This window comes from Xiphophorus maculatus, chromosome 19, assembly GCF_002775205.1.
Source record: "Xiphophorus maculatus strain JP 163 A chromosome 19, X_maculatus-5.0-male, whole genome shotgun sequence".
NCBI lineage: Eukaryota > Metazoa > Chordata > Actinopteri > Cyprinodontiformes > Poeciliidae > Xiphophorus > Xiphophorus maculatus.
In genome coordinates, this window is record NC_036461.1 from 3,662,599 (window position 1) to 3,677,280 (window position 14,682).

At 35.4% G+C, this 14,682-nt stretch overlaps 1 protein-coding gene across 1 annotated transcript in view; it reads right to left on the bottom strand.

Moving 5' to 3' along the window:
* Window positions 1–14,682, bottom strand: part of fancm (Fanconi anemia complementation group M) — a 44,261-nt gene that overhangs the window by 7,289 nt on the left and 22,290 nt on the right. Inside the window, exons 7-16 of the mRNA XM_014469599.2 lie at window positions 14,546–14,638; window positions 13,582–13,677; window positions 13,250–13,416; window positions 12,501–12,707; window positions 11,488–11,728; window positions 11,255–11,403; window positions 10,411–10,575; window positions 1,852–3,289; window positions 547–632; window positions 63–131 (exon numbers count right to left, since the gene is read on the bottom strand). Of these exons, the coding sequence (XP_014325085.1) occupies window positions 63–131; window positions 547–632; window positions 1,852–3,289; window positions 10,411–10,575; window positions 11,255–11,403; window positions 11,488–11,728; window positions 12,501–12,707; window positions 13,250–13,416; window positions 13,582–13,677; window positions 14,546–14,638 (2,711 nt within the window). The remainder of the gene's footprint in view (window positions 1–62; window positions 132–546; window positions 633–1,851; window positions 3,290–10,410; window positions 10,576–11,254; window positions 11,404–11,487; window positions 11,729–12,500; window positions 12,708–13,249; window positions 13,417–13,581; window positions 13,678–14,545; window positions 14,639–14,682) is intronic.

The following is a 14,682-nucleotide window of genomic DNA, read 5'->3' on the forward strand; positions in this document are numbered from 1 at the left end:
TGTAACTAGTTACTACCCAACTCGGTGAATATGTTTTTCACTGGTAATGTCGATATTCTTACCGTATTCAGTACAGAAGAACGTTTCTTCTTTGCCACCACAGGTGAGTCCACATCACTCAGGCTCTTAGACTGGCAGAAAACAATAAACATTTTATGTAGCATGCTAATGCTAATGCTAATGCGTCCTCGTTATCGTAGCAAAATGACACGTCTTGTGATGGCAGTTTTTTTTTTGGTTCCACTGCAGAGAAATTAAACTTTGTTGTGCTTCAGTTTGTTTGTGAACCTCATTGACAAATTTAAAATAGTCAATGAGGTTTGATATTTTTTGTCACTTGTTTCAGAAAATGAAACTTTTAGTTACACAAACCATAAGCTGAATAACCCAAAACACCAGTCGGCCACAATCATCGACACCTTCCAAAAATAATATGGGTTATGCTGTTCTTGTAGCTAAAATTGGTATCAACAGGTCAAAATGTTTTTTTATATATATAATTCCTGCCGTTTATGAAAAGTAAATGTTCAGTTAAGCTTTGCTCACCACTTCTGGGGAAGACAAGGGGTTGACCTTGTGATGTCTTCTTTTGAGAAGCACGACTTCCTCTTCGCTGTCGCTGCAACACTCTGCTAATGAGCAAACAAAAAAAAAACCACATTTGAGCTACAGAATCAAACTGATTTACAGGTACATCTAAATAAAAACAGGACATCAACAAAAAGTTTTCTCATTTCATTAATTAAATTCAAAAAGCGAAACTCGTATATAGATTTACAATCGTTATCAAACCTTCATTTTACCAGGTAAAATGTTTGAGAACTAGTTCTCATTTAAAATCAACCTGAGAAAATGTATAAAATCTAAAAGGTGGAAAACATCACATAAGTAAATAAATCATATGAACAATATATATTAAAAGAACAATATATATTACACGTAGTATAATACTTCAACACTGTAAAAACACAAAATCTTACCAAGTATTTGTGGTCTACTGTCTAGGGTAAATATCTTAGTACACTTGACAAAACTAACTTACAAGTAACTTTTCAACAAGATGTAGTTGTTTTAAGTTAATAACTCTTTAATATTGATGAAGAAGAACTAGTTATACTGGCAGATGTTGAGTAACATTCCTTGGGCACTGCACGTTACCTAGCAACCCCAGCCAGCCCAGACCGTTACCTAGCAACCTGAGAGATTTTGTCCCATGTTTTAAGTTAAATAATCTGCCAATAGAACTTGTACTTTTTACTCAATATTAAGAAATTATTGACTTAAAACAAGCTCTTATATCTTGGCTAAAAGTTAATTAGAAGTTAATTTTGTCTTATTTCAAGTCCATTAAAATATTTGAACTAGAAACTAGATAAAAATACTTGGTACGTTTTTGTGTTTCAGCGGTTAAGTATTTTATTTCTGTTCATTTTGATCACTACACCTCAAAGTTATTATATTAAAAAAATATGTTTTTCAGAAAATTGCAATATTATAAAAACTAAGCCTAATCATTGTGTTTTCTAAGTTTTTCAACACATTTTTCCCTTCACTCAACTTTCCACTAATATTAAAGGACATAATATTCTTCTTTAGTAAGAAATGAGCCTTTATGGCTTTTGAGAGCACTTCATTTTGATTGTACATCTCTGTATTACAAATCCCTTTCCATAGGTTTATTTATTCAGAGGAAAGTAATTAGCTGTAAACCATAATTGCTGCAATTTATTGAAATAAACTCTTGCAATCTGTCAATCTTTTTGAATGAAATTGTTGATATTCTAATTTATTGAGGGGTCTATGTTAATCTTAAGACACAAATGAAGACAAATTGTTGTTTTATGAACAAACCTGGATGAGGAGAAGACTCTCCCACATGGATTAGTTCTTGCAGTGAATCACCTTCAGCTTGTTTTTGCTTCGCTCTAGAAGAGTCCGGTTCTGCGATCCTAGACAGGAGCATCTGTCTGGGTCCCAGTAATGTAATTGGAGATGGGAGTTCCTCAGTTTTAGACTTCCAATAATCCGTTTTAATTTGTGAAGATGACTTGGACTCTTTGAAGAGTCTGGCAAAGCTGCGACGAGGAGTAGAGGAATTAGAAACAGCTGACTTGGCTTGTTTTTTAGGCGACGGCGATGCAACTTCCACTTCTGCTTCATCCTCAGAGTCTTCCAGCGAATAACCGAGATCAAAATTAACAGAGAACAGATCATGAGAGGAATCTAGTGGCTCAGGATTTGCTTTCACTAAAAATGAAACTTTGCTGTAGTGATCTTCTGTTGAGTTGTGGCTGGTTTGAATGTTTAGCCTTGTGTCTGAGAAAGGGGCTTTGTTTACAACGTTTAATATTTCTGTGCAATCTTTGTCTACATCTTTGGAAATCTTCTCAATGCCTTCATCATCGATGGTTGTTTTGGCTGTAATGCTATCCTCAGGAGTAGGAATATCTGGAATTGTCATTTGCATGAACGCCTCATCGTCTTCAAACAAGTCCATGCTCTCATCCATCTGGACATGAACTCTGTCTTCACTCACACAATCAGCATCCATGGAAACACACTCCTCTGCATCGTCAACACTTTTTAAGTCCATTTCCTTCTTGTCGTATCTGATATTTTCATCCTCGAAAACCTCATCCCAGGTGGGACTATGAGGCTCGCCGTCCTCAATGCCAGCCTCTACATCGTCGTCATCGTCCACTTCCAAGCTGAACCTGACGGGGAAAGGTTGATCGCCCAGCTCGGGTGAAGGTGGAAGACACGTCAAAGTCCTTCCTGCTTCTAAAATGTTCTCCGGCGAAGGTGGAGATCGAGAGAGAAGCTCAGCTACGTTAACAAGAATGTCGTTCTGGTTCTTGAGTGTTTTTGGCGACAGCAGTGCGGGATATGTTTTAGGAAGGTAGAACATCTCTTGAAGATCATCGTCTTCATTATTTTTTGTATTCACTTCTGGAACATCGCCTGGATTTGCAGGATCTCTGAAGGTTTGGTTAACGATGACGCAGTCGTCATCAGAGTTGTGTGACGGAGAATCAGCCTGATCAGGGTTTAAGTCGTCAGTCAAGCGTTCATCTGGGAGCCTCTGTTTCTCTGGGATCAATCGCGATGCTGCATCCTCCATCTCTGCTTCCTCGTCGATATATTTCAGTTCGGACCGGGATGAGTGAGACGTTTTGCTCTTATTGGTTTTAGAGCAATTCTTTGGGGCTTTTGGTTTCTTCTGCCTCTTTGCATCAGCATCATCACTCTGGAGGTAAGGAAGAAGCTGCTGTTCGTAAAGACACTCCCCCTGAAGATAAATACAAACAGTTGCAGAAGGTTAATTTTGTACTATTATACTATTGACCCTTTGTCACTTGATCATGATGGACAGTGAGGGACAGGACTATTGAACAGGGCAACTGAGATTGTTTTCCCAAGTTGTTTTTGCCAGTTTATTTATGCTTTTACTTTGGTGAGCTGAGTTTTTTTCCTTTTTTTATTCAAACAGTTACCACAGACTAACTCTCAGTTTATAGAGGTTAAGGGAACCCAAGAAGTTCAAACTGATTGGGTCACTTCACCAATCAGAACTGCTTTTCTGCTCATGTTCACAATTTAATCCAATCAGGAAGTCCCTCATCATTCACATACAGGGAAGCAAAACTCTGACATAACATTTGTTATTCTCAGCTTTTATGACGTTTAAAATTTTGTCTATGATGCTAATTTCATAAAGAAACAAACCAAGACATGTTCCCAAACTTTTATTGGTTAAACATCCATTTATTGTGAGATTTGAGGTGTAAATATATATGACTGCCTGGAACCTGTCAAACCTTTGACCTGGAAGTGATTCGGCTAAAGTGGGAACCCCACAAGCACCGACGGGGAGCCGTCAGACCCGAGAGCAGGAGGTGGGAGATGCTCAGTGAACCCAGAGGAGAAAGAAAAGATAAACACGTCCCTTTTCTAAACGAAGCAGAAGACATTTATCCAGCCTTTGAAACTAAACCTGCCCATTTTTACCTGCAGCTGATCCTGAGAAAGTTACTCTTACTCTCATTAGTTAATTTTCACCACAACATAAACAAGATAACATATTAACTTGGTTCTTCCACTGTATAAATCAAAAGTTTTAAGCCACCAAATGGTTTAAATCTGAACAACTTCTAACTCCATTACAATAATAAGGGGACATGCTAATGTTTTTCAAATTATCATTAATAAGACACATATTTAAATTTTAATGTTCTTCTCCCTCAAATATTGAGTGAGAATTTTGTTTTGTACATTTACTCAATTATCTTTACTTGAGTAAATTTTTTTTAAATGTACTTTTAGGAGTATTTTTTTACTACGCTGTACTTTTTACTTTTACTTGAGTAATTTTATTATGAAGTTTTTCTACTCTTACTTGAGTAAAATGTCTGGATTTTCTACCCACTGAATGACAAACAAACATGTTTTAACCAGAAATTCACCAGACACACACCTGAAGTTTTTAAAAAGTTTCATACGTTTTTTAATGAAAGAAACTGATTTGGAATTTCTTTTAGCACGATTTTCTTATTTTTTGTTACTTATATAAATTATTGTCAATTTGGTCTTTAAAATACCAAAATTTTCACATAACTTTATATTTTGTTCTGTCTGATTATGTAATTTTTAAATATTAAATAACTGTTAATTTGATCAGTTACTCATCTACTTAAGATGTTTTACCAAATACTTTTTTACTCTTACTTGAGAAAATTCTTTGCACACCTCTGATTAAATTAGAAAAATGTATTCAAAGTGTATTTAACTATTAAACTTAGATGAAGATGCAGACTTTTATGATGACTGCTGATAGTTTTGGCCTTGACAGCATTCTCTGAATAAACAAACTTTTTTCTGTTTTCGCTAATCTGTTTAAAACTCAGATAATCTGGCAGGCAAACGTTGAGCTGCTTGCTGCTATCGCAACCTCTTATTAACATATAAGTATTTTGCAATTCACACTAAAGGCCAAACATTTCCCACTGAAAACAACAACTGTGGATTACTTTGACAAACAAACACAAATTAGTGCATAACTGCAAACTGGAAAGGAAAGGACATAGTTTTCTTTACTTATTTATGTTCTTCTTTACAAATACAAATGCAGCTGCAGGCATTTTAGGCTTTGTTTATATCAACATAACTCATCTAGAGACTTAAGTTTTTGCAGGTTTCTCTTTTAAGAATGTTATAAAACATATTAGTACAGAATACTTTAAAAGTAGGCCGACAGAAATCCAAGAGCCAAAAACATAGGAGTGTTATTAGCATTGCCACATTGCTTCCAACACATTTTGTTACTTGATAATGGTTTACTGTTAATACATGGTGCAATAAAATATAAAATGTAGTTGTAAGATGATGATGTTCAACAGAAAGTGAAGCTTTCAGACCTCCAGAGTCAATTATTTTTCAGTTATGAAATCAAATTCACGGTGGATTAAACTGAACTCTGGCCCAATTGATTGATGACCACATTATGTCTAAAAATACTAAAAACCCCCAAAAACTGGATGATGAAAATAGAAGCAGCAGGGACTCGGTGTTGCCATCATTTTATGTAGCATATTGATGAAAAACACAAAGTGGAAACCCCTCTCTGCAGATTATCTCATCACATTACAATAATTATATGAATTCGAAGCACAAAGAAAGCAGCATCTGTTTTAATCAGGCTGCATTTTTCCAAACAAAAAAACAAAAAAAACAACCTCCACACAACCGTCTCCCTGCTAAATTAATTCATTAATTGCAACTGTTGTGATCAATATGAGGGAAAGTCTATGGCTCGACTTTATTCCAGTTGGGATTATAAACTGAATTTGACTTCATTGTATTATAACTGCGATTAAATTAAATTAGAATGTATGTTATTAAATGTGAACTGTAAATGTTTTTGGAGATAAACTGAAGCAACATTTAGCAGCAAAAGAGGCTAAAAAAGCAACAAGTATTGTCTTTTTCCTGTCAGATTTTATTAAAGTGGAAGTTGTTGTATTCTTCCTTTTGGTTCAAAAAATAAATTCTCGTGGCCTAAATAAACATCGCAAAATAAAAAACACTGCCAGAGTAAAAGAATGGGATATTGTTAAAAATTCAAAAATCATCCACAACGGTGCAAAAACACAAAATCTTACCAAGTATTTTTGTTTAGTTTCAAGTGTACATACTTTAATACACTTAAAATATGACAAAACTAGCTTTTAGCAGGATACTGCCAGTTATCTTAAGTAAATAATTTCTATATATTGATTAAAAAAGGACTAGATTTTGTGTTTTTGCAGTTAAAACTTTATGAAAAATGCTCTTAAACAGTACAGTCTGCTCTAATTTTAACATAACCAAGTTTTAACCAAGTATTTTTGGTGCAGTTATAGCACAAATATATTAGTTTACTTGAAATAAAACAAAACTAACTTAGAAGTAACTTCGCAGTAAGATATAGGAGCTTGTTTTAAATCAATGATTCTTGAATATTGATTTAAAAAAAAAAAGTTAAAGATACACTGGCAGATTATTTCATTTATAAAATGGGGAAAATATCTTGTTATAAATTTAAAAATCTGCCAGTGGAACTTTATGAAGGCATGTATTACTTAAAATAATCTCCTTTATTTTGATGAAAAGTAACTTTTAAGTTAGTTTTCAAGAGTACAAAGATATTTGAACTAGAAACCAGACAAAAATACTTGTAAGATTTTGCATTTTTGCAACATAAATCGCATTATTTTGGGTCACTTTTGACCACTAAAGCATAAAGAAAAAAAGAAGTGTTTTGCTGTATTCTTCTATTTTACTTGTGTTAAAAAGTAAATCTTTTTGGAATCAGTTTTCTGATCTAACTGTGCATGTAGGTCGTCCTGGCCTGACCTACTTCCATCTTCCTGGGTTTATGTAACGGTTCTTTGAACCGTTACATAATCATATGAGGAGGGGGGTCTGCGTGCAACCGGCGTCTGTTTGCTGCAAAGAGGCAGCGCGATTCAAAACAAACAAACAAAAAAAAAATCGCTGTCTGGCAGAAACCGGGTCTAAAGGACAAATGAGTTATGAGCAAGAAACAAACCAAAAGAAAATTAATCTTTTTCCTACAGTGAGAAATCAGCTGAAGTAGTTTTCTGGCCGATCCTTAAGAGGCAGATTTTGGTTGATTAATAATTTTTTTTGTCTGAAATATTGCTAAATATAGCAAGAAAGTTGCTAAGTTGGTAATATTGGCCTATAGGCCTGTCGCAATAAGTAAAAAAAAAACAAACAATAAATCAATTTGAAGTTCAATAATTTCCGTTTGTCTGGTTTATTATTTTTTTCTTTCTAACAAAAACTGGATGACTAAAGTTTTCAGTTTGGTGTTTTGGTCTCAACTTGCTCTTTTTTTGAAGGAGAATTTTATTTACAAAGACTTCCTGATTCATTGTATTTGTTGGTTTGTTTATTTAATTTGGATATTTGAAATGTCTTCCAGTTCCAGTGTTACATTTTATAAATACAATATAAATAAATGCCCCTTTAATGGAAAAAGTCAATTACATTTCAAATCAACGTTTGTTCAAAACAATATTTGTTCTTTCTTTGTGAGAAGCAGATCAGCTGCTGACCCAGAAACTTCAATCAGTTTTTTATTTGATTTCACAATAATAGTTACATAACAAAAAGAATATATATCTTTTGTGTCCTCTATATTTTACTGGATTAAAGAGCAACAGGCCGGTGACACAGAAAGTTTAGAGAAAGAGATTTTTGATGAGGATTTTAATATTAAAATGAAGGAAAAGTCAAGTAATTTCTGAACAATCATCATCAGAAGGACTTTAATTGGTATTAATGAGGGGCTTTTCTCACTCAAACTAATTTAGGAACATTTACTGAGAAGCAAACTCTGTGTTTCCCAGTTATACATAATTTGGCTCAGTTCCCTTTTTAAACAATAACAGAAGCAAAGATAAAGGACCTTAATTTTTACTGTAGTTCTAAGATTTACTTCATCATTTATGGTCCCATTAATCCTTAAATTAACCGTATTTAGTTTGCAGGTTATATGATAACTTGAAGCTTTTTATCTGTATTATTCCTCTTGGGTCCATACAGGTGGGATTGTTTTTCTTTTATTATTCAATAAAATAAAGAGGTAAGAAGAGCCCACCTTACTATAATCTCTGACCCACTTACAGGGATTTGGACAAATTCAGGGGTCTCATCTGAGATATGTTCTGCCAAAGAGCAGATGGTGAGACAAAGCCAAGAACTATCGTTTCCAAAAGCAAAACCAGATATTTGATGATTGTTTGTATAATGGCAGCGTTCCAGGTAAATGCAACTCTTACTGATGTTACTGGGTTTCAAATGTCATCATAACAAATTGGCCTGTTTACTCATTTCTGTTGCAAATGCTTTCAAGGTTTATATCATGGATGATGTGCAGTGCCTTGAAGAAAAATCAGAAATGTCAGATTCCCGCATAAAAACAAAAGTAGAGAATATTGGACCCAAAAAGTTATAAAACTTCTTTTATGAAGGGAAAAGAATGGGACCCTTTTTAAAGATATTTTTTCTCTAGTTCTATAATTAAAAAAAAGTTCCCCAGTGTTTGTACTTTGGTGAGTTTGGCTAGTAATAAAAGTAGTAGAAGTACTTAAAAGTAAAAAATACAACAAAACAGTAGAAAATATTTAACAGCCTCACAAATGCAAATATTTCTTAAATATTTAAATATATTTAACAAAAAAAATGTGATTTTGAAATTAGATTTAAGTTCACAGAAAGATTCAAATAGATTTCGAAGACAGCAGCTGTTGTATTTTTAGTGCCTCCCATTTACAAAAAGACGGCTCAGGATTTTTTTTTGGATATGACGCTAAAGACCGGAAACAGATTTTTTATTTTTATTTTTTTTTATCAAATCCACAATGAAGCTTGTTCATCATTCAAGGAATTTGGCTTTAACGTCACAACACCAAATATAGCAACTCCAAACAAACCACAGTTGTATGTTCATCAGCAAAGCAGCTGACTGCTCTCATTCATGTGAGTTTATAACATTTGGGTTTCCTTTGGCTAAATGCTCACTACTGTCTCTCTATTACGAAACCAAGCAGGATTTACGCAAGATACTTGGGACCATTTATGAAACCATTTTCCCATCAGCAGGCACCTGATCTGTGTATACTCTGAATTACAGTATTGTAGATAGAAACAAAATTAAATTCATAATAATTAAACTGCAACAAAATTAGTAAAATGTGTAAAAAAACAAACAAACTATAAAGCTTTAACACCAAATTTATAATTTTTGATACATTCCATGAAAAACCTGCTGCACTTGATAAATAAGTTGCTACATATGCTATAAATATTTATAAAAATACACATTTAATGAGCAAAAATGTTTTTAAAATAGTAAAAGTGATGTAAAAGTGCATTTTTTAATGATGATAATTATACATGCCCATTTAAAAAAACTATATTTTACTCAGTTGGACATTCTTTGGATTGGAGTATGCTATTTTTGTTAACAGAACAGTATTTTATGTTGTAAATTTGTCCTTACTGTGCAATATTTTATTAATTTTGTGTTTTTAATATAATTTATCACTTTCCCCCCCATCTCTTTTGAAAATTACTCATCATTTAAGAAATATAAATATGCATTTATGTTCAAATAAGATTAGTAGAAAAAGGTAAACATCTGTTAATGTCACATTTTTTACTGAATCAAACAGGAAGTGTTTTTATTTTGAAAAGAGAGCAAGTTATCATAGTTCATTTCATTTTGAGCTCTTTTTGGAGGCTTAAACGCGAGTCTAAACTTTCACACCAACCTCGTTCCAAGGCCATTGAAGAATGTCGTTTGGTTGCATTCACACAGTGTGTCCTGCTTACATCCCCCCAAGCTAAATGCTAACGCTACAGACGGCCATTGTCTTCGATTTCAAGGGTTCGTCCTGATTGCATTGATGTTAGAAAGTAAAAAAAAAAAGGAGTCTCCCATGAGACGCTGTGTGAATTCTTCTGAGATGCAATTGTTTTACTACTAGACTGTAAACAAAGCAACCATTTGAGAAATTATTACAACTGCAGCTAATGATTATTTTAGTAAACTGATTATTCTGATGATTAGTCGGATAGACAAAATTGGCGTATTCTGCAAATTTTTCATTTAACCATATAAGCGTCTTTTTTACAATACTAGAAGTACATTACAAATGCAAACAAATAACAATAGCAGGCAGTTATAATGGGTTCCCCTCATTACCAATCCCCGCCACGTGAGGAAGGGTAACGTTCCTGTTCGCCATTTTTTTTGGACTGTTTTCCACTGAATACTTATTTAGGTCAGATTTTTTTATGATTTTAGTTTTTTTATTCATCTTCAAATTGGTGTTTACTCACCTCACTCTCATCTCTCATGCCGTCTATGAGCTGCATCACTGCAGAGAAGTGGCGGCAGCGGAGGGAATGATCAACGGCATGGAAAGGAAGCAGTTTGTGCTGCCAGTGTCTCCATTCCCACAAAGACAGCTCTCTGGATGGTGGTTTGTCCCTGGAAGTCGCCTCCTTTTTCACAAAAATAGGAATTATTTTCAAGTTTTTTATCTCTACTTTCAAACTTCTTGGACACATTTGGAAAGAAATACTATCTGTAAAATTAGCACAGAGTTCAGAGATGCACCAGTCCTCTTATTAATATGAGTGCTGATCCAGTGCTGATATTGACAGAAATTCTTAATCGGGTATCGGTGACAATGTGCCTGATCCATAAAGGCAGATCTATTCAGTCTAATTTTATGCTTTGTGCTCTGAGCGACATCAAGCTTTATATATTTTAAATTCCTAATTGCACTTTCTGAACCATTTGAAAGAAGGTTTGTTGCAGTTTACTTTTCAGATGTTTCACCAACCAACTGGTTTAGTGACTTTCAGTTTCTTTATTATTTATTCTACATTTCCTAATACTGCCAATTACACTTACTGAACCAATTAAAGTTGTTTTTATATGTTTGACCAAGCTTGTAAAGACATTGGTGTATTTAAGTGAGCTGTACTGGTGTAGTTATCAAATAAATGTGTAATTCAGTACATTTATCTCTGTTGCGTTTTAAGACAATTCAGCAGGTTTAGTATCGGATCAGTACTAACCCTCAGATATCCGTATTGGTTTTGGAAGTGAAAAAAGTGGATTGGTGCATCCCTAGATGAGATGCTAGAAGATTAAAGGGAAGGAAAAGAATGAAACCTGAGGTGTTGAGTCACTGGGAATGGACATGAAGTGGGACAGCTTCAGAGTTGGATGAGCCTCGTGTTCTTCCAGCCTCATGGTCGACGACCACAGAGAATATTCTGCTCTGCTCAGAAAGCCGTCTGATGTGGGACTCTCCTGTCGAACTGCACATACAAATTTCAGGAAGTCACATTCAAACGAGCATCCGAGACATTCAGGGTGGAGTTTCCTGCCGTCGAGTCACTAACTGAGGTTCTGAGGGTGGATGAGTGAAGTCCGTCCCGCAGTGTGGGACCTTCGACCTCTGACGGACTTCCTGCTGCTCTCTTTGTGGTCAAACTGGCCTGAGGTGATGTGTATTTTATGCAGCTGGGGATTCATGCCCTCAGGCAGCATGCGGGGGCTGCTGGGATACATGCGGAACCCGTTTCTGTTGCCGGTGATGGACTTGTACACGCTGCGCTTGTTGCTTTGACTCTGATTGTAGGTCTGTGGAAAACAACGACTTTCAACTTGCCACCACTTCACAAGCAAACCTGAATGAAGTTGGCCTCCCAACGATTTTCAAATTTAGCTGAATTTATGCCAAACGTTTGTACAGAATTTTTTTTTGTTTGTGCTGCTTTTGTTTTGAAGATATTAATAAATGCTTCCAGAGGTCAACCAGCCAACCCACTTCCTTCAAAACAGACAAATATGGTGTTTGTGTAGCAAATTTTTTGTTTGCGCTCCTTTTGTTTTGAATATATTAATATAAGTTCAAAGGTCAACCAGCCCCCCCACATTTACAAAATCAAACAAATTAACCATAACCATTTGAATCAACTCTGCAACTTTTGTGCTATGTTTGTGCAGCAAATTTTTTGTTTGTGCTGCTTTTGTTTTGAAAATATTACTGAAAGTTCAATAGTCAAAAGGTCAACCAGCTCCCCCACCTTATCACTTTTCATGACCTCTGAAAATTATATTAATAGCTTCAAAGTGATAGCGGCACAAAAAAAAATATTGCTGCACAAATGTAGCACAAACGTTTAACACCAATTTAGTTTGACTCGGGTAAAGTGGGGGATGGCTGTCCTTTGGATTTTTGAAACTTTCATTAATATCTTCAAAACAAAAGCAGCACAAACAAAAGAATTTGCTGCACAAACATAACACAAATGTCTGACACCGATTTTGTTAGATTTTAAGAAAGTTGGGGAGGCTAACTTCCCTCAGGCCAGTTGCAAACTAAAGATGCCAATCAGAGACGGAGGCCTACCCTCTCCTCCCGTCCCTCTGTCAGGATGACAACAATGCGTCCCTGTCGTTTGCGGCCGGTACGTCCCATTCGCTGCACCAGGCGGATGGGATTCTTCTGAGCGTCGAAGCACACGATGAGATCCACCTCACCGATATCCAGCCCTTCTTCCCCCACACAGGTAGAAACCAGAGTGTTAAAGCCCCCCTGCCGGAACCTGTGGACCACCTGTCACATAATTCACCAGGGATTTAATGTCCTGTCTCTTAGGGCTAGACGATAAATTAATGACAATATATCGCAATACAGACATGATCAATATCAATGGATGAGAAAGCTGATAGAATATTCCATAGAATATTCACTAAACTCAATTTTACACGCTCAATTTCTCACAACCAGGTAAGTAAGTTCAACTACCTCACTCACTCTTGGGTTAGCTAGCAACAACCCTGATGAGTAACATGCGAAGGAGCAGTTTAAGGTTTCTGCTTAAAAATAAACAACTGCATGAAGTGAAAACTGTCGATAAAACAGGAAAGATTATGCCAGCATTTCATTCAATTTTTGTGGCATCCATGCATTTATTTGAGCTTCAAAGTATAATTTTGACTGGCATTAATAAGAGAAAACCCACCCCTGATTAAATCTTCTGCACAAAGGCTGATGAAATAATTGCTCAACAGCATCAATAGAAGCCCAACATAATTTACTGTCAACTCTTTGTCTCCTAAAGTTGTACAGATAAAAACAAGAAAACCAGTTTTGACCTCCAGTTGCTCCTTTTGGGTGAAGCCTTTGACGCCCTTCCCAGCAGAGGCTTGGCCCATAAAGGTCATGACCCTTATCAGTGGCGCGTGTCGGTTTAGCATGCTAGCGATCTCCTGGACGCTTTCCCGAAAAGAGGAGAAGATCATCACACGTGTGCTTACTCCATCTACACCAGAAATAAGAAAACGGGACAGAAAATGCTGAATAAATCTGAATTTCTTCAGATTTATTCAGCATTGTATGTGCATGGTAGTGGAATAAACATGTCTAAGCTAGAAGAATCATTCAGTTTATGAGTCACAGCTTCGTAGTGCTATATAAAGGAGGTTACCATTAGTCTCTGCTGAGCTCTGAACCCACACGTTAAAGTGCTGCAACACCACTTCCTCCAGTTTTTCCAGTTTGGGATGGCTGTAAATGAATGGACCTGGAAGAAGCCGTAAGAGATGAAAAACTGGTCAAAAATAGAAGCATGGTATTTATTTTTCTTCCAGAAAGGAGGGACGAACAGCAAATGTCTTAGGCAAGTTTATTTGTGTAGCACAACTCGGCAATAATTTCTGGAAAATCCACAATGTTTCCAACCTAATGACATAAAAAATAGATCTAAAAGATATTACTGTTGCATTTAGTATCATTCTGTGGTGTCTATTAAATGTGATTCTATTAAAAAAAACTGCATTTGTTAAACATATTTTAAAAAACATAAGTTGGTTCTTTATCATTTTAGCCAAAGCACTTCTTTATAGGATGGTATTTGCGTTTGTGAGGCTATGATTGCAGTTACCTAAAAAAGTAAGGAAAAAATGTCTTATAGTCACTTTTTTGCTAAAACTTTAAGTTCATACCGTCCACCCCTAAATATAAGTAATAAAAACTAAACTAAAACCAAGCTGTATTTAACTAATAATTAATAAAAACTAGTAAGTGAAAAAAGTGGATCGGAGCATACCTAGATGAGATGTTGGAAGATTAAAGAGAAGGAAAATAATGAAACCTGAGGTGTTGAGTCACTGGGAATGGACTAAAAACTAATTATAACTAACTGAATTAGACAAACAAAATGTCAAAATGAAATAAAACTAAACTGCAATAAACCCCCCCAAACTATTATAACCCTGAGTCATTAATCCAGCTTTCAATCTGTTGTAAAAATTACGGTTTGGATGTCCCTCATCCACACTGAATTTAAATTATTTTACAAAAGGCAAAAACTGAACAGTTTGAATGAAAGTTTTTTATGAAAAAGTCTTAAGCTCTGAGTTTGAATTAAGTGTAATGAGTGATCCATGTACCGTCTGGTGGCGTCAGGAACATCGTCTCCATCTCCTGGTACAGATCCATGAACGTCGGAGTCCTCTGCAATTCATTCTTAGCTCTGGACATTTCTGAGCAAAACAAAGCAGAACACAGACTCGCATTACACACAAAC